The following is a 27275-nucleotide window of genomic DNA, read 5'->3' as shown; positions in this document are numbered from 1 at the left end:
CTTCCATACTGAATGTCAATACTCGACAGTGGACTCCTTTCTTAAAGCCTCGTTCGACCATCCTGATCTTACATTTTGGTGGACCAGGCTACATTTCCTATGCACTTTTCCAAAACCCTTTATCTTGATAGTTGAAAGAAACATGGCAGATATGGCCAGTGCCAGTGTTAAGCAGGAGCCAATTGCTAAAATGGGGGCCAATGAAGGTATTCTTGGAAGAACCTAACTGCCCAAAATAAGTGACGGTGGATGGCTAGAGAAGCTGAATGAGAGGTACTTAAGGCCTAAAACAAAGGCGTCAAAGACCAAAGCTACAGGTGCATCTGGTGCACTGGCAAATGAGCTTTGAATTGCCCTACGGATTTCAACAGGTGAGTGCTACAGCTGATATTAAAGGAAGAACAAACTGTGTGCCTGCTTGAGCTGTAGCGTTTCTCACTTATAAGCCAAAGAGAAGATCTGAGCAGAGTGATTTGAGATCTGAACAACACGTGAACTATATTGCCTTCGCCAATAGGTGAGACACCAACTCCGCTCTCTCCACAAATGTGATTTAGCTTTTTCCGCTCAAGTGTTCCATACTGTAAAGTTGTAAACAAATTAGATGATGCATTATCAATCATTTGAAAAAGTTCAGTAACCTCAGAATCCAAAACCCTTCAACACCTCAAAGTAAGAACAAACCTGCACTGACAAGATGGACTTTGACTAAACCACTAAATAATTGCCAAGCCACATTTCAGACTATGAGTCTATGGTCAATCTGTTTTCATGATTGATATCCAGGAACCACAGGAACAAGTGTCTTAGGGCCACCTACTGGAAATTGCTTGAAATTACACAGGCTACAAATAAACAAAATATTGTTCAATTGGTTTGAATTGTGCTAATTTGGTAAGCAAAGGCTTCAATGGATTTCATGAAAGAGATGCTCTCACTGATTTAACAAGGTCATTTTATTAAAGTTTATTACTGTACCATGGGCCATCGCCGCAGTTGATGCCTCATTCTGCCCAATGTAACCCTGGGCAGTTATAAACAGAGCAAAACCTGAATCCTGTTTTCCGCTCGAGGCTGGAGTGTAAGGACCACAAAAGCTAATTAAAAAGGGATTTAAATCTTTATTTAGCCTAATACAGTACAGTGCCATGGTTAACCTTAATCCAGTGTCAACTGTGAGAACTCTGGGTCGAACATGATTGGAGAAACTAGCCGACAGCTTGTGGTGTAAATTTTGGGGGCGAAACCCTTACACAACAAAGAGGGAAGTCGCGTCTGTGGCAATGGGCCCTACAGTACTAAGCACTGCACTACCAACCTCATAGGGGAAGTGTTGACATACAATGATTACTTTTCCCACTTCATCATAAATAAAACTAATAGTACATCTGAACCCCTTTTAAGAATCTTAAGATACAATATGTCTGATTGAAGGAAGGGGTCTTTAAATATTGATGCTTGGTTTTAGAGAAGTAACATCTAACATAAATCTTGAGCTAGAAAATGCCCCTCATCTCTTCTGGCCTTCCGTCTCTGCGTCTGTCTGAGACGGCGTTGCTCCTTAAGCGTTGTAAGAGGAAGAGGAAACGTTGCCACCGTGGCCTGTCCAGTTGGTGTGGATGTACTTGCCAGGGTTTGACAGAAGTTCATACGTGTGTGCTCCAAAGTAGTCCCTCTGGGCCTAAAGTGACAAACACACAGAGATAAAAGTTGCCTCAGTAAAATGTTGTTTTATTCCTTCTATATTTTTGCCAATAAAGCGACGCAAGATGCTCTCGCAGAAGAGTGGGCGCCAGAACAGCCCGGCTGGCACATAACGTTTTTGTAAAACATTTCCTTGCTAGCTGGGCATATGGGTGGGCCTAAATGCTGCAGTATCCATTTAAATATGGTAGTTACATCATCGTCTTAGGGTCTTAAAGTCCACCTGCCTCCCCCTGCATCCAAACACACATCACATCCACACGTGACAAGACCGTTTTAATCTCTTTCACTTTGACATATGTTCTTGTAGGGGGAGCTTTGTGCCCTGAAGAGAGTGGTGTGTTGTGTCACTGAGTTGCTCCTTAAGCATGGTAAGAGGAGACACTTCCACCGTGGCATCCAATGTGTTGTTACCTGGAGGAGGTTAGCCGGGAGCATGTCGTGTCTGTAGCCGTCGTAGAAGGACAAGGCGGTGGTGAAACAAGGCATAGGGATCCCCTGCTGCACTCCAATGCTGACCGCCCGGCGCCACGAGTCCTACAGCCATGACAAAGACAAGCACACGCATGAGCAAAAGCACACAGAATAATCTCTAACCCTCTGGGATTTGGGAACATCATGGTGAATACAGTTATTTCAAGTTTATTAGACAAGATCATTGCAAAGCAATATGACATGAACACTTATAATCACATAATTAGATAGCTACAAGGGGTTTATTTATTTAAACGCAGAGACCAAATACAGTATAACTTTGTAAATGTTGCACTGTCTTGGGCCATACCATGTACAACACTGCGATTAAAATGCAGTATGAATAAGAAGCCCATGACATGTCATCTATATTACAAAAACACATTTCCACCAATAACTAACAGCCCCAATATATTCTCCTTTTGTGGGCTGGGAAATGGTATGTAACAATATAGCCGTGGGGTGGTAACAGCCGTGAGTGTGTGTTGCTAACGTAGCCACAAAGGGGTGGGCTTTCTTTCATCACTTCCTACTCCCCTAGGTGCAGATTGAGGATCAGCTTCCCCTCCCCCAATCCTAAACTTAACCCTTTTGGGGGGAAAATTCTAAAAATGACCCAAATGACTCAGCATTTTAGAGCAGATTAACCCTACTCTCCTTCACTGTACCTGGCAGTCCTGTACAGCATTACTGAAGAAGGTATCCAACAGCAGATTCTGCAACTCAGCATCCCTGTCAAAGGCCTCTTTGATCTTCCCCAGGAAAACACTGGAGAAAAGAGATGGTGAGAGAGATACTGGCATCATTACTCACCAAACAAAACAAACAGACAAACAGGGAGGGACAAGACCGTTTAATTTCATTTTCTGGTGCCAAAACATCTTGCTACAGTGTGTCCTAATGTATATGACCCAGGGTCACTGTTTTATTATCCCTGAAAAAGGATAAAACCATTTCAGACAGGAGTGTAAGGACCGATCTACTTTAGACGGCTCTGCCCTACTGACCAAGACCATATTCTCAGTTAAAACACATTGCACTTTGAAAAGTAATGTCGGGTGGAGTTTGGCACAGGGCTGAGAGAATTTATGATGAATGGTTTCTGTTTGCTCAAGGTCTATGCAACATCTTTCCCACATTGCGCATTAAGACCAACATTTCCTCATTCTTGTATGGCTCTGATTCTCCAGGAATCCTTCTCTTCTTCATTGTGGTTGACTCACCAGCTGGCTGCATTACAATACTCTGTGGCAGCAAGAATACAAATATGACTTTACACCAGAGTTAGGGTGATATCAAATTGAGTCAATTCAGTATGTAAACTGACATTCCAATTCAATAATTTACAAAAGGGCATCCATTATCCAATGACTTCTCAATACACTGAAAATGAGACGCTAGTTATTTCAAAAGTTTATTTTTTTACTGACTGCAACCCTGATTAGGAGAGACATTTCCTCATTCTTGTCCCACTCCGATTTTCCAGGAAATCTTATCTCACATTCCTTGTGGCTTTGTCAACCCTGCCTTACAACACTCTGTGGCAGCAAGAATAAAACAAATGGCTTCACACTGTGGCCACACGTTCGTAAATGGAGCTCTGACAGCCTTTTAATGATGATGGTATGTTAGGTCTTACCTTCGGATGATGCAGCCTCCCCTCCACATCAGGGCAATGGCGCCATAGTTTAGGGACCAGCCAAACTCTTTGGCCGCCTGTCTGAGCAGCATGAAGCCCTGGGCATACGAGATGATCTTGGAGGCATAGAGGGCCTGAACAGGACACAAGACAAAACCATTTGCTTGAAGTAACTGATAATTAGCAGAGAAATTCTGTTCCCATATCCATGATTAATTTACGGAAGAGTTAAAAAAAATAACATTTACTTGACGAGTGGTGGAACTTGGATCGTATTTATGTATATATATTTATAATATATATTTTTTGCACAATAGCACTTAAAGTGGCAATATTTCAAGAATAAGTGGCAATATTTAGAGAATAAAGTCAAAATTGAGAATAAAGTCACATATTTCAAGATTAAAGTAGGGATTTGCATGTCTCCCTGGCGCTGTTGAAATGCCTGGTGAAACTAGACTTCTGAATTGGCTTTTGTAACAAGGAAATCCTCTTAACACATAATAACCATAGGCCTATTAGGACCTGGAAGAGGCTGTGCCACAGATTAATTTCAGAATGAGGAACCACACGGACTCAGATGTGTGTGTGACATCAGACCCTTCCCTATGAGACTTGAAATTGAGCTCAGGTGCATCCTATTGATCATCCTTTTTTATTTTACCCCTTTTTCTCCCCAATTTCGTGGTATCGAATTGTTTAGTAGCTACTATCTTGTCTCATCGCTACAACTCCCGTACGGGCTTGGGAGAGACGAAGGTTGAAAGTCATGTGTCCGCCGATACACAACCCAGCTTCTTAGCACAGCGCGCATCCAACCCGGAAGCCAGCCGCACCAATGTGTCGGAGGAAACACTGTGCACCTGGCAACCTTGGTTGGCGTGCACTGCGCCCGGACCGCCACAGGAGTCGCTGGTGCGCGATGAGACAAAGACATCCCTACCGGCCAAGCCCTCCCTAACCCGGACAACGCTAGGCCAATTGTGCGTCGCCCCACAGGCCTCCCGGTCGCGTCCGGTTACGACATAGCCTGGGCGCGAACCCAGGGTCTCTGGTGGCACAGCTGGCGCTGCAGTACAGCGCACTTAACCACCCGGGACGTCCCCATTGATCATCCTTGAGATGTTTCTACAACTTGATTGGACTCCGCCTGTGGTAAATTAAACTGATTGGAAATGATTTGGAAAGGTACACAAGTTTTCAGAAAAAAATACGAAATAAATTATTTGGGAACAGTCTATAACTGAGGCAGCCAACTGAGTCCACCAATTAGCTATAGCATTTTTTGTTTTGACTACCCTGGCCAAACACGGACGACGCTGGGCCAATAGTGCGCCGCCCTATGGGATTCCTAATCACGGCCGGATGGAATACAGCCTGGATTCAAACCAGGAACTGTAGTGATGCCTCTTGCACTGAGCTCTTAGACCACTGCACCACTCGGGAGCATGAGTCAACATGTTTAAAATACTCTGTTTGGCTGATTACAAATAAAACATGTGATTTTCCTCAGCTATTGGTGAGAAAATGCAACAAGCTCTTTAATAGTGAACTCTTGTTTTTACAGCATTGCCCCAGAAACCCAGACATCTGTAGCCTGGCTACCTTTCTGATGTCCTCAAGGAACGAGGCCTTGTCCCCGTTGAACTTGGTTCCCTGGGGCCCGGCCAGGCTCCTGCTGGCCTCCACTCTCTCGTCCTTCAGGGCCGACAGACATCTGGCAAAGACAGCCTCGCCTGTGAGAGGGAGGATGAGAGAGAGAGAGAGCGATGAGGCAGAGCACGAGAGGCATGAGAGCGAGCGAGAGGCAGAGAGCGAGCGAGAGGCAGAGAGCGAGCGAGAGGCAGAGAGCGAGCGAGAGGCAGAGAGCGAGCGAGGCAGCGAGCGAGAGGCGAAGAGGCAGAGAGCGAGAGGCAGAGAGCGAGGCAGAGCGGCGAGAGGCAGAGAGGCAGAGCGGCGAGAGGCAGAGAGCGAGCGAGAGGCAGAGGCGAGCGAGAGGCGAGCGCGAGAGGCAGAGAGCGAGCGAGAGGCAGAGAGCGAGCGAGAGGCAGAGAGCGAGAGGCGAGCGAGCGAGAGGCAGAGAGCGAGCGAGAGGCAGAGAGCGAGCGAGAGGCAGAGAGCGAGCGAGAGGCAGAGAGCGAGCGAGAGGCAGAGAGCGATCAGCTTCTTTACAGAGCAACACATTTGGTCATAAACCGGGTCGCGGTCATTGGGCACAAAATGGGGAAAATGCTTTCAATAGGAAATTGGACAAGATCAAGTAGGTGGTCATGGTCTACCTCAAAACATGTTCTCCCTTTTCATTTCTATTAAATGCAATCACCCTATGAGTCCTCGTATGGTGATTCCTCACAAAATTAGAACAAAGAAAACAACAAGATTTGGGGGATTTTCATGAAATGTAAAAGACCCTATGATTACATTTCATGAAAATCTCCCAAATCCTGATATTTTCTTTGTTCTTTGACAGATCAGCTGTGATCTGTCAAAGATAATTGATAGCCTAACTGAAATTGGCATTCTCAGCTCAAATGTTTGTAGTGACAAAAGGAATTCGGGTAGCGGGTTCAAAAGGCATATATTTGAAGGAAAAGGTGAGTGCGGGTTTCTCTTTCCTTCATGAATTAGACATTAAGGGATTGTATTGTACACGCTGTAAGCTAGACACTGACAGACAACTCCAATATTTACCACCAAAATTCTGCCCTTCTATATCTTTGATCGAATAGGCATCCCGTTTATACCTTAATCATCATCAAGTTTAATACTAATCCCAAACATAATGACAAGCCTACAGCTGGCACAGTTCCTAGCCGACAAAGTTAACACAATGCCGCCCACAACACAAAGGTACCCTATGACTCAGCGTTAGTAACCATCATTCTATTGTAAAAGCAGGGCTTGCCACATTCAAAAAAAGGAACAACTTCCCACCACATGATGAAAAAAATACGTTGGGTAAGCATGACTTGCTAAATATTGCCACAGTGATGCAATAGCGAGCGGGGGAAGAGAAGAGAAAAAAGATGTCACAATGAGTAAGGCTAAACGAAGCGCCCGACTCCGCATTGAACGCAACCCTTTTGAGAGCTGAAATCCACCCCCCCAAGCCTGCCTGTATGGTGTGTCCACTCTCTCCCTGGCCCATGGCCACCCACACCAGTTCTCTGCTTTCACAATGAGCCCTTTTGTTCTCTCCGCTATCATTCACACAGGACCTCCCAGTACTGATGATACAGGGACAACATTAAATACCAATAACACACAACAAAAAAATATAAAGTCTTCCTTTTCTGTTGCAGAAAAAAGTAGCCCATTCTATCTTGTGGTTCCATTTTCAAATTGTGAGTAAGACTGAATAACAGGCCTATGACATGGTTGTCAACGCAAGTGTAAACCAGTTTGATAATATCACTTAGGAGATGTCTCTCTCCACTACTTTAATCTTTAACTGGAGGCAGCTTTGTCCTGGAATAATCACGCCACCTGATGCTACCTTTAGGAGACGCTGCCCATCGCAGTGGCAGCAGACTGAAAATCCCCCTTATGTCACTTGAAATGAGGTGGTGTGATTAGAAAAGCCTCCAATCTTCTTAGGGAGACTGCAGACACTTCATTGATCACATTCAGCTGAACAAAGACTGGGCCACTACTGTGGGGGTCAGTTAATGTGGTTAAACATTAGCAGCTCTTAAACAAACCACTACAAGAGTACTAAGTAGTTTGTGGGCTGGGTATCACTGCAAGGGGCATCACTACAGTCCCTGGTTAGAATCCAGGCAGTATCGCATCCAGCTGTGATTGGGAGTCCCATAGGCCGGAGCACAATTGGGCCAGCGTCGTCCAGGTTTGGCCGGGGTAGGCCGTCATTGTATATAAGAATTTTCTTCTTAACTGACTTGCCTGGTTAAATATAGGTTAAATAAATAAAAATTATTCAGTATGCACAAAATGGAAGCCAATGTTCTGAAACAGAGTGAAACGGGAGGTACTATCTGAACTTATTGAATAACAAATGCTTGTTTCATTTTCCGTTCCATTTTCTCTCTCTCGCCTATTGAAAAAGCTAAGGTCCGGTTGAAATATTATCGATTATTTATTGTAAATACAACCTGAGGATTGATTATAAAAAACGTTCAATATGTTTCTACGAACTACAGATACTATTTGGAATTTTCGTCTGCCCCGTCGTGACCGTGAGAGCCTGTGGATTTCTGAACATAACGTGCCAACCAAATGGAGGTGTTTGGATTTTAAAATAATCTTTATGGAGTCTAGTGAGTGCAAACATCCGAAGATCAAAGCTAGCAATTCATTTTCTTGCTTTTCTGACTTTCATGACCAATCTACTTTGCTGCTAGCTGTTTGTAATGTTTTGTCTGCTGAGAGAGATGTCCTTACATAAACGCTTGGTTTGCTTCAGCTGTAAAGCTTTTTTGAAATCTGACACGCCAGGTGGATTAACAACAAGCTAAGCTGCGTTTTGCTATATTGCACTTGTGATTTCATGAAAATTAAATATTTTTAGTAATTTAATTTGAATTTGGCGCTTTGTGGATGTTGACGAAAATGATCCCGCTAACGGGATGGGTGCGCCAAGAAGTTAATAAAGAGTGGTACAACTGAAATTAAACCGTGTCCAAAAAAGAAAATAACCACTTTGCCGACAAGGTGTGGACTACACCAAAGGAGAGCATACACACAAAACAAGTTTGATTTGACTCAAAATGTCAGTCAAAATTGGTGGCAATCTAAACTTTTAGCCTCAGAGAGAAACGTCACTGCGGACGATTAATTTCCAAATGGAGACTTCATGACTATTGTCCGTTTCTCTCTTACCGATCAGGGTGACTGGTGTGCCGTACTCGAGAGCCGAAATAGCCGTCCACTTCCCTGTGCCTTTCTGCCCGGCGGCGTCCCGGATCTTAGGCAGCAGGTGAGTGCCGTCGGTGTCTCTGAACTTGAGGATGCCAGCTGTGATCTCGATAAGGAAGGAGTCCAACTCAGTTTTGTTCCAGTCTTCAAAAGCCTAAGGGAGACCCAAGAGCAGAAGTGAACCTGACAAATAGAATAATCAACTAAGATACGTCATGACATCATACAGTATCAACAGCTGTTATAGTTAGCTACTATGGAGACCATTTCATGCTATTAAAGTTACGGTCCTAATTCATTCAGACTGGCGGAGGAGTCAAAAGCAGAAAGTCATCAGGGGTGTCTGGAATGGTTCATAATTTAAATCAACTTTGATTCATTTTGAATGGCTCACCTGTGCCATCACGTCGTGGTCCATACCCAGGACATCCTTCATGAGGTGGTACGCCTCGCAGATCAGTTGCATGTCCCCATACTCAATACCATTATGGACCATCTTCACAAAGTGGCCTGCACCCTCATCACCAACCTGTCAAAACAGCACATTTCAAATGACATGTAGAGCCAGGGAAGAGGGAAAGTTGTGCAATTTTGTGCCAAATCCGGTGGACATGAAAAATAAATTCCGCTCACCCAGTCACAGCACGGCTCTCCTGTCCCCACCTTGGCAGCGATGCTTTGGAAAATCTCTTTAATATGTGGCCTGTAGGAGTAAAAAACTATCACATTTTAACAGTTCATAATAATTAAATAATTGATTGTGGACACACGGAACAATATGGGAAAGCTTAAAAATACAGTATGATTAAGACAATTTTCTCACAGATGATCACTACTCCTCCTCATTATAGTCTGTACTCTGGTGCTATTTGGGACACAGTCATAATCAATCATCAATCCCAACCCCTCTATAGCAGAGGGAAGGGTAGAGTCCCAAAAACTCACCAGGCCTCTTTGTGTCCCCCTGGCATCAGTGAGGGTCCATAGCGAGCCCCCTCTTCTCCTCCACTGACTCCACTGCCGACAAACAACAGGTTCTTCTCCTTCAGACTCTTACAGCGCCGCTAGACACACACAGTCGACACTACCATGAGACCACACTCTTGACAATGACACTACCATAGCTTTGAAATGGGTGTTTCTGATAAACTTACTGTTGTGTCTCTGTATTCTGAATTGCCGCCATCAATGATAATGTCCCCAGCCTCAAGAAGAGGGACCTGTGAAGGAAAATGGACTGGTAGAAGGGGGCAATCTACTTTAATGCAAGTGCCATGCACAACCAAATGAGCCACATTAGGGACTGTATGGTTGCAAATTTGTAAATTTCCAAAATCTTCCAGAAATCTTGTTTGAAGGATTACGGATTTCCTGCTTTTTCCCCCTCCTAATTTTGGGAACGTTTTGGGAAAGCTACCGGAGATTTTAAACCGTGGGGCTAAATTTCACTAGTTCTACATTTTTTCTTTGTGGCATTTCAATACCCCAAATGCATCCAAGCCAGCCATTACCTGATTTGGTGAACTGAAAAAGCCTTGATACATTTGACAGCCACAGCATGACCCATCATTTCTATCCTGTTTTTCTGTTTGTGCCACTGACCAGCTTGTCGATGAAGTCGTCCACCGCCTGGCCGGCTTTGACCAGCATCACAATCCTCCTTGGCTTCTTCAGCTTGGCCACCATGTCCTCCAAGGACTCAGCTCCTATTATCTTGGTGCCTTTAGCCTCATTGGCCAGAAAATCGTGCACTTTGGAGACAGTGCGGTTGTATGCACAGACCTATGGAAAGAATAGGTTAGATTAGGATTGCAAAATTCTGGTAACGTTAATAAAATTCCCAGGTTTTTCAGAAATCCTGGAGAAATCTGGGAAGTTTGGGAAAGTTACCAGAATTTTGAAACCCTACGATAGATGTAAGACAGTTTAGGCAAGGGAAAGGTAATGTACTGTAAAAAAGTTTAGGCCTACCACTTATGTTGCAGACTATTTAGGGGGTATGTAACTGTATAAACTGCAATATGAGACTTACCACAAAGCCATGATCATTCATATTCAGGATGATGTTTTGGCCCATGACAGCCAAACCAATCAACGCAATATCTGCTCTGTGGAAAGAAAATCATATTAGCCAAGAGTCCTGGTATCTGTTAGTTAGGGCATCTGGATAGAGACTGAACAAACGAGAGGGTGCCTCTGAAGCAAGAAACACGAGCCTGTCCAATATTGTAATGTTAGTGCCTACTCTGAATCAATTCTACAACGTTAGGTAGCATATTTTAAAGCCATGTCTATATAAAGTTGATTGAAATTATCATGTAGGAAAGAGTTCATTAAATAGCGTGATTCACTTAACTATACAAGATTACCATGTCATTTACTATTCAAGGTTGAGGATACATTTTAATGTTATTTTACTAGACCTATGTCGATGTGTCGCGTGCATCGTCAAATCACTTAGCTAACAACGTTTGCTAACGTTAAATCAAAGAGTAAAACCAGAGAGGTTTCTGTGGCTAGGTGGCTAACTAGGCTAGTTAGTAGATTAAGCCAGACTGCCCTTTTAATGCCAGGCATGCAACGTTAGCTAGCCATATTACACTGCAGGGTGGTATTGGATAGCTAACGTTAGCTAACTAGCTTACTAGCTAAAGTGAATGAAATAAAAAGTGGAGTGAGCTAGCAAAAATATATGGTTTATCCATCGCCAGCTGTTTGAAAGAATATTAATTCAGTTCTCAGAGACGATAATGCATTGAAGTGCAATACTCACTCTGCCATGTTCCCGGTTAGGAAAATAATCCGTCTTCAAGTGACACACACACAGCCAATGGACTTTCTTGAGATTTCCACAGTACTTCCTCGTTCTCAATTTGAAGAGGAAACCTCAAATTCAACCAAACCAAAGGATCGCCTATGTGAGATGACGTCAAAGAGCTCAAACCATATTGTTCTCGAGTTCTCATTCGTGGAGAAAAACTGAGCAGATATATCAAACATTTCATTGGTTTAAACCCCCTGTCACTCTTATAACTTTGTTACACTCCCACAAATTTCAACACGACAAGACAACATTGAAATCTCATCATTTGGCTCCACAATGTTTGACCCCAATAAAAATATAAAAACAATCTAACAACCTTTTTCCAAACGCACTTTGAGTTTAATTCCAAATAATGTTATACATTACTATTAAAGTTCTATTTGTTGCCTGACCCAATCTTCACTTCTCTCCTTTGAGGACAATATTTTCAACATGACATGTAAAAATGATACTACCGGACCTGTACACAACTATTATTGTAGTTTATCATGCAGAACTACCACCACATGATGTAGCCTATGTGGTGTCAGACATTGAATATGAAACTCGTTCTTCCTAACAAAGAGCAGGAGAGCTGGGAAACTTGAGGAATATAAGGAAACGTTAACAGGAAATAGGTGGCAATAAAGTATTTCTTCATGAAAGAAATGTCCCCATCTGCACCTTCATTTGAGATCGTTTCACTGATTTGAACAAATCAAAGAGGGGACAATATTATCCTCTTCCATGATCATCATAAGATTATATAACCATGAGCCTTGTTACCATATGCTCCAAATGTGTCTTCTAAATGACTGAAATGTAATATAAATGTAGAACTTCAGAACGATTACATAAGAATGTATGTGATCCAATAGTATCGTCATCATTTTTCTGAATAACATTTTGTGTTAGAAAATGTGTACTTTTTTTAAAGAACCCTCAGACTACCAACATATTTTACATACAAGGATTACCAAGAAGAAACTACTGGATATAGCAAGAATCAAAGCAACATATAAATCTATTTTCAGGACACCATACAACATTTTAAATATACTTAATTTGATCAACAAAATGTTTGTCATATTTTGATCCTGAGAGAGAATGACCAACAATATGGCTTAGATTACTTTATTGACTAAGCCCCATAGCCAGAATTAGAATAACAGCAAAACAATGGGAGTTGGTAGAGGCTGGTTCATTCCACGAAAATATACTGAACAAAAATATAAACGCAACATGGAACAATTTAAAATATTTGACTAAGTTACAGTTCATATGAGGAAATCAGTCAATAAAAATCAATTCATTAGGCCCTAATCTATGAATTTCACATGACTGGGAATGCAGATACAGTTGAAGTCGGAAGTTAACATACACTTAGGTTGGAGTCATAAAAACTTGTGTTTCAACCACTCCACAAATTTCTTGTTAACAAACTATAGTTTTGGTAAGTCGGTTAGGACATCTACTGTGTGCATGACACAAGTAAGTTTCCAAAAATTGTTGACAAACATATTATTTCACTTATAATTCACTGTATCACAATCCCAGTGGATCAGAAGTTTACATACACTAAATTGACAGTGAATAAGTTGCCTTTAAATAGATTGGAAAATTACAGAAAACGTCATGGCTTTAGAAGCTTCTGATAGGCTAATTGACATCATTTGAGTCAATTGGAGGTGTACCTGTGGATGTATTTCGAGGCCTCCCTTCAAACTCAGTGCCTCTTTGTTTGACATCATGGGAAAAGCAAAAGCAATCAGCCAAGACCTCAGAAAGAAAATTGTAGACCTCCAAAAGTCTGTTTCATCCTTGGGAGCAATTTCCAAATGCCTGAAGGTACCACGTTCATCTGTACAAACAATTGTACGCAAGTATGAACACCATTGGACCACGCAGCCGTCATACCGCTCAGGAAGGAGACGCGTTCTGTCTCCTAGAGATGAAAGTACTTTGGTGCAAAAAGTACAAATCAATCCCAGAGCAACAGCAAAGGACTTTGTGAAGTTGCTGGAGGAAACAGGTACAAAAGTATCTATCCACAGTAAAACGAGCACAATTTCGACATAACTTGAAAGGCCGATCAGCAAGGAAGAAGCCACTGCTCCGAAACCGCCATAAAAAAGCCAGACTACGGTTTGCAACTGCACATGGGGACAAAGATCATACTTTTTGGAGAAATGTCCTCTGGTCTGATGAAACAAAAATCGAACTGTTTGGCCATAATGACCATCGTTATGTATGGGGGAAAAAGGGGGAGGCTTGCAAGCCGAAGAACGTCCTCCCAACCGTGAAGCATGTTGTGGGGGTGCTTTGCTGCAGGAGGGACTGGTGCACTTCACAAAATAGATGGCATCATGAGGAAGGACAATTATGTGGATATATTGAAGCAACATCTCAAGACATCAGTCAGGAAGTTAAAGCTTGATCGCAAATGGTTCTTCCAAATGGACAATGAATCCAAGCATACTTCCAAAGTTGTGGTAAAATGGCTTAAGAACAACAAAGTCAAGGTATTGGAGTGGCCATCACAAAGCTCTGACCTCAATCCTATAGAATATTTGTGGGAAGAACTGAAAAAGCGTGTGTGAGCAAGGAGGCCTACAAACCTGACTCAGTTACACCAGCTCTGTCAGGAGGAATGGGCCAAAATTCACCCAACTTATTGTGGGAATCTTGTGGTAGGCTACCCAAAATGTCTGACCCAAGTTAAACAATTTAAAGGCAATGCTACCAAATACTAATTGAGTGTATGTAAACTTCTGACCCGCTGGGAATGTGATGAAAGAAATAAATAATTCTCTCTACTATTATTCTGACAAGTGGTGATCATAACTGACTTAAAACAGGGAATTGTTACAAGGATTAAATGTCAGGAATTGTGAACTCAGCAAAAAAAGAAACTTCCCTTTTTCAGGACCCTGTCTTTCCAAGATAATTCTTAAAAATCCAAATAACTCAACAGATCCTCATTGTAAAGGGTTTAAACACGGTTTCACATGCTTGTTCAATGAACCATACACAATTAATGAACATGCACCTGTGGAACGATCGTTAAGACACTAACAGTTTACAGACGGGAGGCAATTAAGTTCACAGTTATGAAAACTTAGGACACAAAAGAGGCCTTTCTACTGACTCTGAAAAACACAAAAAGAAAGATGCCCAGGATCTCTGCTCATCTGCGTGAACGTGCCTTAGGCATGCTGCAAGGAGACATGAGGACTGCAGATGTGACCAGGGCAATACATTGCAATGTCCGTACTGTGAGACACCTAAGACAGCTACAGGGAGACAGGACGTACAGCTGATCGTCCTCGCAGTGGCAGACCACGTGCAACAAAACCTGCACAGGATCAGTACATGCGAACATCAAACCTGCGGGACAGGTACAGGATGGCAACAACAACAGCCCGAGTTACACCAGGAACGCACAATCCCTCCATCAGTGCTCAGACTGTCCGCAATAGGCTGGACTGAGGGCTTGTAGGCCTGTTGTAAGGCAGGTCCTCACCGGACATCACCGGCAACAACGTTGCCCATGGGCACAAACCCACCGTCGCTGGACCAGACAGGACTGGCAAAAAGTGCTCTTCACTGACAAGTCGCGGTTTTGTCTCACCAGGGGTGATGGTCGGATTCGAGTTCATCTTCAAAGGAATGATCGTTACACCATGGTCTGGGGCGGTTTGTTACAGGATCATCGGACTGAACTTGTTATCATTGCAGGCAATCTCAATGCTCTGCGTTACAGGGAAGACATCCTCCTCCCTCATGGGCTATGGCCATTCCCCCCAGAAATGTCCGGGAACTTGCAGGTGCCTTGGTGGAAGAGTGGGGTAACATCTCACAGAAAGAACTGGCACATTTGGTGCAGTCTATGAGGAGGAGATGCACTGCAGTACTTAATGCAGCTGGTGGAGACACCATATACTGGCTGTTGCTTTTGACCCCCCTTTGTTCAGGGACCTATTATTCAATTTCTGTTAGTGACATCTGTGGAACTTGTTGTTAAGGGAATTTCTATCAATGATGACTATTTATGTATACATTTCAATCAGGACTGACTAGTCCAAATGCTATTATGTACTGTACATATATGAATTTTCTCTCTTGCTCCCTAAAACTATTGTATATAATATAGTCAGGAGTTTAGAACAGTGCCTTGGTACAAATTAATGAACTATCTCTAGACTGTCTAGAATGCTATCTACACAAACTGACCTTGGCTACAAGTGAGGAGGGAAGGCTCGAGAACTATAGGGCCTCTCTACCGGTGTCATGAAGAGATAGAACATTTAGAAAACGCTGATGTCATTTTCAGTTTATAACCTGTGGAAAAATGTGTATGTACCCAGTACTCTCTTGAATTAAACGCTGTTACCTGACTTTTAAGACCGGGGCTCTGTCCATTCTTATAAAAATATTGGGTCTTACAATCCCTTCGAATGCATTGACAAAGTATTTAATTCTGATTGGGAAACAATACAGAGGAATTTAGAATTCCTTTAACACTTGTTCAGTTTATGTCGCAGTTGTTGAATCTTGTTTTGTTCATACAAATATTTACACATGTTAAGTTTGCTAAAAATAAATGCAGTTGACAGTGAGAGGATGTTTATTTTTAGTGGTGTGGGGGCTGTGCTTTGGAAAAATGGGTGGGGTTATATCCTTCCTGTTTGGCCCTGTCCGGGGGTATCATCGGATGCGGCCACAGTGTCTCCTGACCCCTCCTGTCTCAGCCTCCAGTAATTATGCTGCAGTAGTTTATGTGTCGGGGGGCTAGGGTCAGTTTGTTATATCTGAAGTACTTCTCCTGTCTTATCTAGTGTCCTGTGTGAATTTAAGTATGTTCTCTCTAATTCTCTTTTTCTTTCTCTCTCTCTGAGGACCTGAGCCCTAGGACCATGCCTCAGGACTACCTGGCATGATGACTCCTTGCTGTCCCCAGTCCAACTGGCTGTGCTGCTGCTCCAGTTTCAACTGTTCTGCCTGCGGTGATGGAACCCTGACCTGTTCACCGGACGTGCTACCTGTCCCAGACCTGCTGTTTTCAACTCTCTGGAGACAGCAGGAGCGGTAGAGATACTCTTAATGATCGGCTATGAAAAGCCAACTGACATTTACTCCTGAGGTGCTGAGCTGTTGTACCCTCGACAACTACTGTGATTATTATTATTTGACCATGCTGGTCATTTATGAACATTTGAACATCTTGGCCATGTTCTGTTATTATCTCCACCCGGCCCAGCCAGAAGAGGACTGGCCACCCCTCATATCCTGGTTCCTCTCTTGGTTTCTTCCTAGGTTTTGGCCTTTCTAGGGAGTTTTTCCTACACCTGCATTGCTTGCTGTTTGGGGTTTTAAGCTGGGTTTCTGTACAGCACTTTGAGATATCAGCTGATGTAAGAAGGGCTATATAAATACATTTGATTTGATTATTTTGCTGAGTTTATTTGGCTGAGGTGTATGTAAAGTTCTGACTTCAACTGTATGCATCTGTTGGTCATAGATACCTTACAAAAATGGGCCTCACAATGGGCCTCAGACTCTTGTTACGGTATTTCTGTACATTCAAATTGACATCGATAAAATGCAATTGTGTTCATTGTCTGTAGCTTATGCCTGCCCATACCAGAACCCCACAGCCACCATGGGGTACTCTGTTCACATCAGCAAACCGTTCGCCCACACAACGCCATACACATGGTCTGTGGTTGTGAGGCCGGTTCTCTCAAACAATGTTGGAGGAGGCGTGTGGTAGAGCAATTAACATTCAATTCTCTGGCAACAGCTCTGGTGGACATTCCTGCAGTCAGTATGCCAATTGCATGCTCCCTCAAAACTTGAGACATTTGTGGCATTATGTTGTGTGACAAAACTGCACATTTTAGTGGCCTTTTATTCTCCCCAGCACAAGGTACACCTGTATAATGATCATGATGGATTATCTTGGCAAAGGTGAAATGCTCACTACCAGGGATATAAAGACATTTGTGCAATTTAAAAAAAAGAAACAAGCTTTTTTCCGTATGTAACATTTCTGGGTTCTTTTATTTCAGATCATGAAACATGGGACCAACACGTTACACATTGTGTTTATTTTTGTGTTTATTGTAGTTCTTTTTAATATTTTAAGTTGAAATTGTGTACCAATACTGAAATATAAAAGCCTGTTATATTAACTGAATTTCCCTTTAATGTAGATCACATGGAGAATTCAATATATATCTATATACACATTTTGAATAAAGACTTGCTAAAGTGCCAATATTCAGCATTTTGACATGTACCTCCAACCCTGTGTCACTTCTTGGAAGATTTCAAACCATTTAATCCAACAATTTCTTCAAGTTTCACCATAATTATTTTGTTGCTCTGACAAAGTCATTTCATGTGATTTGTGATTCATTTAAGTCTGTCGTTCATTTTAAGGTCAACCCTGTTAAGTGAACTGAACTATCGTTTTAATATGGTGAATCGATTCCTTTAAAAAATATATATATTTCATAAGAAAAATTGAACATCTAAGTCAAATCATAGTGTAAAAGCATGTGAGGTGGTTCTACTCTTTTTGGCCTTTTTCTGGTGGGAAACTGATTGGGTCAAGCATAACACTTCAACCCTGTTACCCATAGATAGACAGGCTAAAAATGTTTGAGCATTGTAATTTTCTTTTGTGAAGCTGCATTCAATTGCTACTTCCTGTTGCACAGAAGAGGCTTCCAGGGGATTTATGGCTGATTTAAGATTAAATCTTCAACCATGTTACTTATTTTTGGCACTTATAGTTTTTTATTTATTTAACATCTTAAGATATGGAAACATGTTTATGAAATTGAACATGTGCTCTTCGTGACAGGTGACAAACTGTTTTTTGATTTACACAGGCAGCTCTAGTCTGATCTTTTCTTCAGTAATTTGTCTTTTAACCAATCAGATCAGCTCTGAAAAAGCTTATCTGATGTGAAAAGTTGATGTTAGTGGGAAAAATATCAGAATTGGGCTGCCTGTGTAAATACAACCTGTGCACCAGGTTTCTGTATTGCAGTTGTACCAAGTTCTCATACCACAGAGATGTTTTGATAACAAGTGCTGGGATTGGAACCTTACTTATTCCATTATAATTTCAGTCCAAATAGTGCTTAATAACTAACTATTAATCTGAGGTCATTTTGATTTTGTTCAGTCATACCTGGTATAGGACAGTTATAATCATTGGCTGGTACTCTAAATAAGGGGCTGCAACTCTGCAGATGATCCGTGTATCTGGACAAAAAACATCTCTGATAGGCCTACAGATCCCATTCACCCTCTGATGGTATGGATAACTTGGTATTAGGTCACCAGAGAAACCCAGATTCAAATAAAAGGTCATATTTATCAAATTAATATAGACAGGATACTGTTTTGGCTGGGGTTCAAATTACCCCAAACGATTTGTATTTGATTAAGACCATATTGACACAAACACTAAATAATGAGTGAGCTTAATCAAGTTGATTGACAAAGTCATGAAAAACATGTTGAATAAACAACCTTTTAAATATGATTAAAAATAGGCCTCTGGGTTCAAAATTACCCCAGTCAGTAGCATGATAAAGGATGAGACGAACAGATTGAATTTATTCTGCTTATGCACGGGTTGTACTTTTATTGTTACCTCATTCACTAAACAGCTCAATGGTGCAAGATTACCATACACAGAATTAGGACATCTGCATGACACATCTAGGCTATACAGCGAATGGATTATGATTATTACAAATACAGGAAACATATTTACATTTTAATTCAAGCCCCATACAACACAGATATTTACAAAATAAGTATGAAAATGAAGCCAATCTGACAAATAATGTACAGTGATAATGTCGTGGTTTGTCATTTTTGTGAACAAATCAGAAGGAATGTCAGTTAAAAACAAATAAGTCTTCTGACTGGGGTCAGTGGGGAAGATGCAAAATATCATGGCTAGTTTTGTTTTAAAGGCAGCATGGGAAAGCGTTGAGGTGAAGACATCTTGAGAAACAATGGTATAGTGGTATACTGTAATTTTGGATGCCTAACAACAATAGCTACTTCTTAATATACTCCCTGATATTAGAAAAACAAACAAGAAATAACAAAAAGCGCAACTGCAACATTCTAGATGGCTAGCTATCACTAATATGGTTTCAGTTCAAAAGCAAACTTATTTCAGACGACTTTCTAAAAGGAAGCACTAAAGTGACCCATCTCCCTACAACTGGGCTCAAATGGGTTACATTTTAGTTCCTTTTTGATAAATGGAAATAATACACAGCAACATCCTGATAGTACATTCAACTTTCTCTTCAAACTGCCTCAGCTTGCAAATGCTGCACGCCATCATTTGGTTCATTTGTAGTGAAACAACTGAAATTGAGCAGACTTTATTTGATCAGTTAGTTATACCTTTTATTATTCTGTGCAAAGAGCTGCAAACTAATATATACATTGCAAAACGATAAATACAGATGAAACAATCCATAATAATATCTATCATATAGATTAGTTGCCAAGTGGAAATCTTTGCTTTGACAGGTAATCATATCAATATGTTATAATTAGCTCATACATGTCATTATTCAATACAGTGAAGTTAATGGGAGGTAAACTCTGCTTTTGATCAGTGCATAGAGGCTGCTCTGTCATCTTGGAGGTTGAGGAAAGCTTGTCCTCCTACAACTAATCACTTTTCAGTAAGGATACCCTGACATGGAGAACCATTTCTGCAGCTCTTAAAGTAACAATCCAACAACGAGCCAAAGGTTTTTCTATCTGCCCTGCTATAGGTTGGTTGACCTGAGGGCAGAATGTCTTTCAGCGATTTTCATCTGTTCTGAGAAAATGTTGTCGACGAATTTCCAAACTGAAAAATGATGTCTTAATTTTAGCAAATAACTTTATGAAGCTCCAAACACAGAGGCTTGTCCACAATTATCACTGTCTCTACACACTCAAACTTCAACTTATCATTGCAGTGTGCCGAGGGCAAAAGGAACTACTGGTTGGTTGGCCAGAGCCATCTCATAGCCCTCTGAATATTCCATTCTTTACATACGTACAGTACAAAGCAACCAAATGTAGAGATAGAGACCCCATTTTAATGTCACTTCATCATTTTGAGGGACCTAAAACGTGTGGCAGCAGTTGACCTATTGTGACGAGCAGAGCAAATATTTTCATAAATAATATCAGAAAAAGCATCAGAGCATATTCTATCCCTTTGATCCCAGACAGTGGTCTATAGTTAGTAAACATTAGCAGTCTCAGAGATACTCATCAACACATCATCATGCACACTGCCCAGCTAACACATTGTGGTTCCCAGAATATTACGGGAATTTTTTTAGGTTGTGAAACGTTCTGTGTTAGCTGGGTGGTAACCCATCAACCTTGTCACTTTCTTATCAATACTTACGTTAAAAGACCTTGTATTTACTGCCGGTGCTAAGATTCAATCAATCTTGGCTTGAATATGTCTGGTCTGCTCTATAGTCTTGCTATAGTTAGTTATTAGTTATATGTAAATGTGCAAAATAATGTTAAAACATAGCTGGATAAAACTTCACTTCTTTCGCATTATTTCATATCAAAATCCATTATGGAATGACCGCATAGTATAAAATAATCAACAGTGCTAATAAAAAAAATAACTTATGAGTAGTTAGCGGAGTTAATGAGGTTTAGATTCAAGAAAGAATAACAAAAGCAAAATATGGGATTCTGTGGGAAATCCGCCCCACCCTGTTTGTTCACCAATTCACCCGAAGAAACACAGTACCTGATGGTTTTCATGAGAGTGAATGGACCAGATACAGGCTATCTGGTCTATTTCTGCAAGGCAACACACTACAACCTTCACCAAATAACTACCAAGGGGGTCAAGGCTATTCAACCTTTCATTTGCACTGTGTTATGTCTTTAGTTGTTACACAAGGATGCGATGATAAAACACTGAATAAATGCTGAGGTCCAGAGTGGCTATGTGAGCCGACTAGCCATGAACCTAAATAGAGCAGTGTAGGAAAAGCACTAAGAGTAAGACTAACACATTCTAAGAGGAATGTATTTTAAATCCTTAATGAGGTGACTAGCACAAGGATCCTGGAACATTATGTACAAATGACATTCTCCTCACAGTACTGTCCCCCCTCCCTCTATCGGTGACTTGGTATATTCCTGCTCTATTTATCTATCTATTCAATGACTGAGATATCAAGGACAGCTGAACTGGCAAAAGAGTAGAGGGGTTTTCAGTAATGTATTTTCATGGGAATAGTTCAATTTAATATTTTCATGACTGAATCGTGTTTATTTTGCTAGTTGTATTTCTAATGTCATACTCCTATACGCCAAATCACTTTGAAATTCCTTGCAGGTAGACAGACAGCAATGCTTAAATTTGGGGTTGATTTGTGTATACAGAGGTCAAAACAGTAGGACATGGATACCACGTGGATAACAATAGCGTTTCTCCAATGCTGCAATAATGTCTAACTGAAAATGGCAATCTTTACCAACAGTTGTTTTCCCGTTCGGTATTTCACACAAAAATTCAGGGGAGCGGGGGGTGGTGTATGAGGGCTAGATTAAACTTTAAGAGGGGCTGAGGCCCAATGCAAAGTCTCATAGACTGAAAACCTGTTTTCACTAGCAGCAATAGTTCTTGAACCAGCGGTGCTTTCTGTTGGAGAGCGTAAACTGATATTTCTTATGTAGTTCCTCATTTTTTAAAACTGTCATATGTGATTTTTTTGGTGTGTAAAATAAGCAAACCTGGTCTTCTCCTGAGGAATGCTGCTGTTGTCATGCGGGCGCGTAAAATAAAATATTCTTGATAGACAGCTAACACTGATATAAAGACAATCTTTACAGACGATTAGTAAACTTAAAGAGAGTGGTCAGAACCTGTTTCTGAAGAATCGTGCACATACAAGTAGACTATTACGACATGCTACTAGTTAGAGGGGTCAGGGAAGGGTAATGACGACAAAGCGAAACAAAACACGAAAACGAATCCCAAACGAAAACACGAGAGGCTGGGAGAGGGAAATAGAGAAGGGGGAGAGTTGGGGGTGTTGGAGGGTTGGATAGGGGGGTAAGCAGATTTTCAGGAACTTAAACTTTTAGTTGCTTGAGAGGAGCCTTAAGCCACAAGTCTACATACAAGAGAAAACTGTCAAGAATCACAATGGTTAATAAGTGTTAACACTTGGTATGTGTTCCAAGGCTAGTCTGAAGAATAGGAGCCATGTTCTCCTGCACACAGACAAACTATCAGTTCTTCAGCAGACCAGAGCGCCTTCTCGCCAACTTGGACCTGTGAGTTGAAGGAAAAACAACAACTGTAAGCAAAAAACAACATACGTATATATCCCACCAAGTTGGGTGCTGGGCTAAAAAAAATGGTAGATTAGAGCACTGGAAAAATGTTGTAAACGTACACTAAAGCAATAAGCTTTACTTTATTTTACAGGCAAAGGCATATCAAAATAAACAATTATAGAAAATGAAATAATTTCTCTATGGGTAGCATCAGAGCCTTATCAACATCATTACTCGCAGGAGTCTTCTATGGGTTCTCTTCAATGGTAATGCTTAAATGACTAAGGGCTGGTTTCTTGAACCCAAATCAAGCCTAGACTTAAATGCACTTTCTATGGACATTCTCCATTGAATGTTTTCTACTCCAGGACTAAGCATGAACTGGGTACAAGGAAACGGGTCCTAAATAGCTGACAATGTTGTATGTCTAGTTAGGGGAATGTGTACAGTACCTTATTGTTCCCGCTAGAAGCGGGTTGAAGGCGTATAGCCAGTCGTTCATGTCTTTGTCATTGTTGGCCTGGAGCAGGATCCCTCTGTGCTTTGTGCACACAGCGAATGTGTTGGGTGTCTAGAGAGGATTCAAACACACAAGGAAGCTAGTTACCCTTGTGGCAAGCCATTTACACATGTAAGGGAATTATATGCCATTGTTGTTCAACCCGAAGAGCTCGTATCAATCCTGTTCTACTCTTAAAACTCCACATTGTGCGTGGGTATAGTGTTGACCCATTAAAATGCCTGTACATGCCAAACAGGTGAAAGTCGCTTGTGTTTGTGTGCGCACGTGCATGTGGGCCCACCTTGAGCATGGCCTGCTGGTCCTCGCTGTACTCCACCTGGGCAGTGGACAGGTTGAGCACCCCCCTCTCCACCGGGTCCTTGTCGTTGTTGTAGATAAACACGTAAGGCCGGCGCACCACCACAAAGTGCTTCACCCACGAGTTGGACCGCGGCTCCATGAAGCTCAGGAAACCCTTCTTGGACACCACAGACCTGTGGTGGGAGAGAACAGGGGCTCAGTTCGATTCATTGGGTTTTAGCTATGAAACTATGGACAACCACTCGAACATGCAGGGTTAACAATAGGAGTTAGTCGAGCCACTCACCAAACCTATACTCTATGCATTATGCTATATGGTTGTCTGTGTGTCTAATGCATTATGTTTGAAATGTTTGTGACGTGCTGTCTATCTATGTGTATATGCATACTGGCATGCCATATGATTAAAAAACAATTAAGTGATCGTCATCATCATGCCCACTGCTAACAGAAGGGGGACAAGGAGATAGCAGTTACCCAGGTCTCATCTCCTCGATGTCGGGCACCAGGTTGAGGAACTCGTTTTTGCCGGCTCGAGCCAGATAAGACGTCTCCAGGGTGGGCACCATGGGGAAGTTCTCATAGTCCGAGCAGGAGGGGCTGGAGGCGCGAGAATTGGCTTCTGGGGTCCTGGGAAACAATGAAGAGCGTCAGTCTGATGCTACTAAGAATTAAATATTCAAAACTAATCACATATTTAGAAGCACTTCAGAAAATTTTTAACTGTAAGGTGTGTCCCAGAATATAGTATACAAACCTGTGGCTCGGACATGAATATTTAGCCTATTTCTTATGACTGTTTTAAATGGTTGTAACAGTATATAGGAGGCTTAAAGTGCAACTCCCTCAATTATGCACAAAAGTGTATACCAGGTTGATGAAGCTCAAGTGTTATTGGTTTATATGGATTGGTCAATACTTGATGTCATTTAGAATGGGAGAGGTGTGTTCATTTCAAATGGAGTTTACTATATGTATTCTACTATAGTCTATTGGATTCTACTATAATGGAGTCTACTATAATAGAGTCTTACTTCTGATCCACGGAGCTACAGCGGGAGTCAGCCAGAGAGGGGCAGGTGGAGGAGGGGGTGAGGGTGGCACTGCTGAAGCTTGTCACCGACGGGTCACGGCCCATGGGAGAGATGTCTGACAGCTTGAGTGAGAGAGCGGAAACAAGGAAGGGGAGATTAAGACAGTAGTAACCCCACTGATTTGGTGAAATTTAGTTGGCAGACAATGTCATGTTGTACTGTTAAGGCATTGCAGCTTGTTATCGATCCACCTCTACTGTATCTCACCTTGCAGTCACTGATGCTGTTGCACACCTGGTTGTATTCACTGTTGAAAGTGTGGGTCAGAAGGCGGAGGCACTACAGGACAACAGATAATATGGTGAATGTTATGTTGTGTACATTGTGTCCTATTCGTTGTGAAATGTTTGTTGTTGACTTTATGGATATGATTCTGCTACAAAACCTATTTCCCCTTGAGGGACAATACAGTTTTCTACTATGAGTTATTCCAATGCTGGGCTCAAATTCACAACAAACCAGTGGGCTTCCACAGTTGACAGTGCATGTCAGAGCGAAAACCTAGCCATGAGGTCGAAGGAATTATTTATAGAGCTCCGAGACAGGATTGTGTCAAGACACAGATCTGGTGAAGGGTAGCAAAAAATGTCTGCAGCATTGAAGATCCAAGAACACAGTGGCCTCCAGCATTCTTAAATGGAATAAGTTTGGAAGCACCGAGACTCTTCCTAGAGCCGGCCGCCCGGCCAAACTGAGCAATCGGCGGAGAAGATCCTTGGTCAGGGAGGTGACGAAGAACCCCGTGGTCACTGACAGAGCTCCAGAGTTCCTCTGTGAGGATGGGAGAACCTTCCAGAAGGACAACCATCACTGCAGCACTCCACCAATCAGCAGGCCTTCATGGTAGTGGTCAGACGGAAGCCACTCCTCAGTAAAAGGCACATTACAGCCTTTTCAAGATTATCTGGTCTGATGAAACCAAGATTGAACTCTTTGGCCTGAATGCCAAGCATCACATCTGGAGGAAACCTGGCACCATCCCTACGGTGAAACATGGTGGTGGCAGCATCATGTTGTGGGGATGTTTTTCAGAGGCATGGATTAGGAGACTAGTCAGGATTAACGGAAAGATGAACGGAGCAAAGTACAGAGATATCCTTGATGAAAACCTGCTCCAGAGCGCTCAGGACCTCAGACTGGGGTGAAAGTTCACCTTCCAACAGGAGAACAACTCTAAGCACACAGCCAAGACAATGCAGGATTGGCTTTGGGACAAGTCTCGGAATGTCCTTGAGTGGCCCAGCCGGACTTGAACCTGATCGAACATATCTGGAAAGACCTGAACATAGCTGTGTAGTGACGCTCCCCATCCAACCTGAAATAGCTTGAGGGGATCTGCAGAGAAGAATGGGAGAAACTCCCCAAATACAGGTGTGCCAAGCTTGTAGCGTCATACCCAAGAAGACTCAAGGCTGTAATCGCTGCCAAAGATGCCTCAAAGTACTGAGTAAAGGGTCTGAATACTTATGTAAATGTAATATTTCCATTTTTTATTTTTTAATACATTTTCAAAAAATCTGTTTTTGCTGTGGCATTGTGGGGTATTCTGTATAGATTGATAAGGTAAAAACACAAATTAATCCATTTTATAAAAAGGCTGCAACATAACGAAATGTTGAAAAAGTCCAGGGGTCTGAATACTTTCCAAATGCACTGGATTTAGGTCAGTCAGCTGGCCAACTCATTGACCCTGCTTTCTGGAACACCCCACCACATTCCTTTGTTAGGGACCATGTGCAGTACAACTTCAGCAGGTACAGTTTGTAAACCATTAAAACAGGGTCATATTCATTAGGCATCAAACAAAAGAAAATGGACTGAAACAGAGACTACTTGGACTTAAGAAACTGTAATTTCCGTTTTCCTTTAAAACATTTTCCTTGCATTCCCTAATGAATATAACCCTGGGGTGTATTTATTAGTGCAAACCGTAGCTACTGAAATCATGTGGTTCTTATTGGACAAATTCAGGTTAATCCATCCCAGTTTCAGCCCATTTATAAAATTCTTTGTTTCCCCCATCTCCTTCCTTCCTCCCTCCTCACCTTGGTGGCCAGCTCCTTCTCGCGGTCCACCAGGCTCTCGATGTCGGCCGAGTCGTAGCCACTGCTCTCGCTGGGTGTGATTGCACTCTCGAAGGTGGTGCTGGAGATCTGGGAGGAGATGGAGGTGGAGGTGCTCAGGGTGCCACTGCTTATGCTCGGGGACAGTGACTCGCTCAGGGACTTGTTGGTGGGCCCCCCAGGGCCTGTAGCTGGAGCAGTCTCCACCAGCTTCTCTCTCAGCAGCAGCAGGTGACGCGTCTTCTCCACCTGGAGGGGGAAGGAAAAGGAACGAAGCGTGAGAGAGTTTGAAATTAATTTTATCCAAATTGTGCACTATACAGGGAAGAGGGCTTTGGTCAAAAGTATAATTCATGATACAGGACATAGGGCTCTAGCAAAAATAAGCCATTATACAGGGAATATGGCTCTGGTCTAAAGTAGTGCACGACATAGGATT

The 27275-nt window shown here is 42.1% G+C and overlaps 2 protein-coding genes across 9 annotated transcripts in view; both read right to left on the bottom strand.

The window, feature by feature from the left end:
- Positions 1–1101: 1101 nt before the first annotated feature.
- pgd (phosphogluconate dehydrogenase) lies at positions 1102–11607 on the bottom strand. Its single transcript, XM_064922901.1, has 13 exons — positions 11466–11607; positions 10725–10800; positions 10295–10474; positions 9847–9912; positions 9638–9756; positions 9326–9395; positions 9087–9221; positions 8657–8846; positions 5423–5553; positions 3818–3951; positions 2847–2946; positions 2119–2241; positions 1102–1681 (listed from the first exon to the last, which is right to left on the bottom strand). Exons 1-13 carry the CDS (start codon positions 11471–11473, stop codon positions 1562–1564), a joined length of 1452 nt encoding a protein of 483 aa, XP_064778973.1. The 5' UTR covers positions 11474–11607; the 3' UTR covers positions 1102–1561.
- Positions 11608–19128: 7521 nt separating this feature from the next.
- kif1b (kinesin family member 1B) overlaps positions 19129–27275 on the bottom strand; it is a 109952-nt gene continuing 101805 nt past the window's right edge. For all 8 annotated transcript variants that reach the window (XM_064922892.1, XM_064922897.1, XM_064922894.1 and 5 more), the window contains 7 exons: positions 26819–27085; positions 24981–25052; positions 24714–24835; positions 24157–24309; positions 23660–23852; positions 23309–23427; positions 19129–22851 (listed from right to left, as the gene is read on the bottom strand). In XM_064922892.1, the coding sequence (XP_064778964.1) occupies positions 22809–22851; positions 23309–23427; positions 23660–23852; positions 24157–24309; positions 24714–24835; positions 24981–25052; positions 26819–27085 (969 nt within the window). In that variant the 3' untranslated portion in view covers positions 19129–22808. The remainder of the gene's footprint in view (positions 22852–23308; positions 23428–23659; positions 23853–24156; positions 24310–24713; positions 24836–24980; positions 25053–26818; positions 27086–27275) is intronic.

The sequence above is a fragment of the Oncorhynchus masou genome, chromosome 18 (genome assembly GCF_036934945.1).
Source record: "Oncorhynchus masou masou isolate Uvic2021 chromosome 18, UVic_Omas_1.1, whole genome shotgun sequence".
In the NCBI taxonomy this organism is placed as follows: Eukaryota; Metazoa; Chordata; class Actinopteri; order Salmoniformes; family Salmonidae; genus Oncorhynchus; species Oncorhynchus masou.
This window is presented reverse-complemented; position numbering and strand designations above follow the sequence as displayed.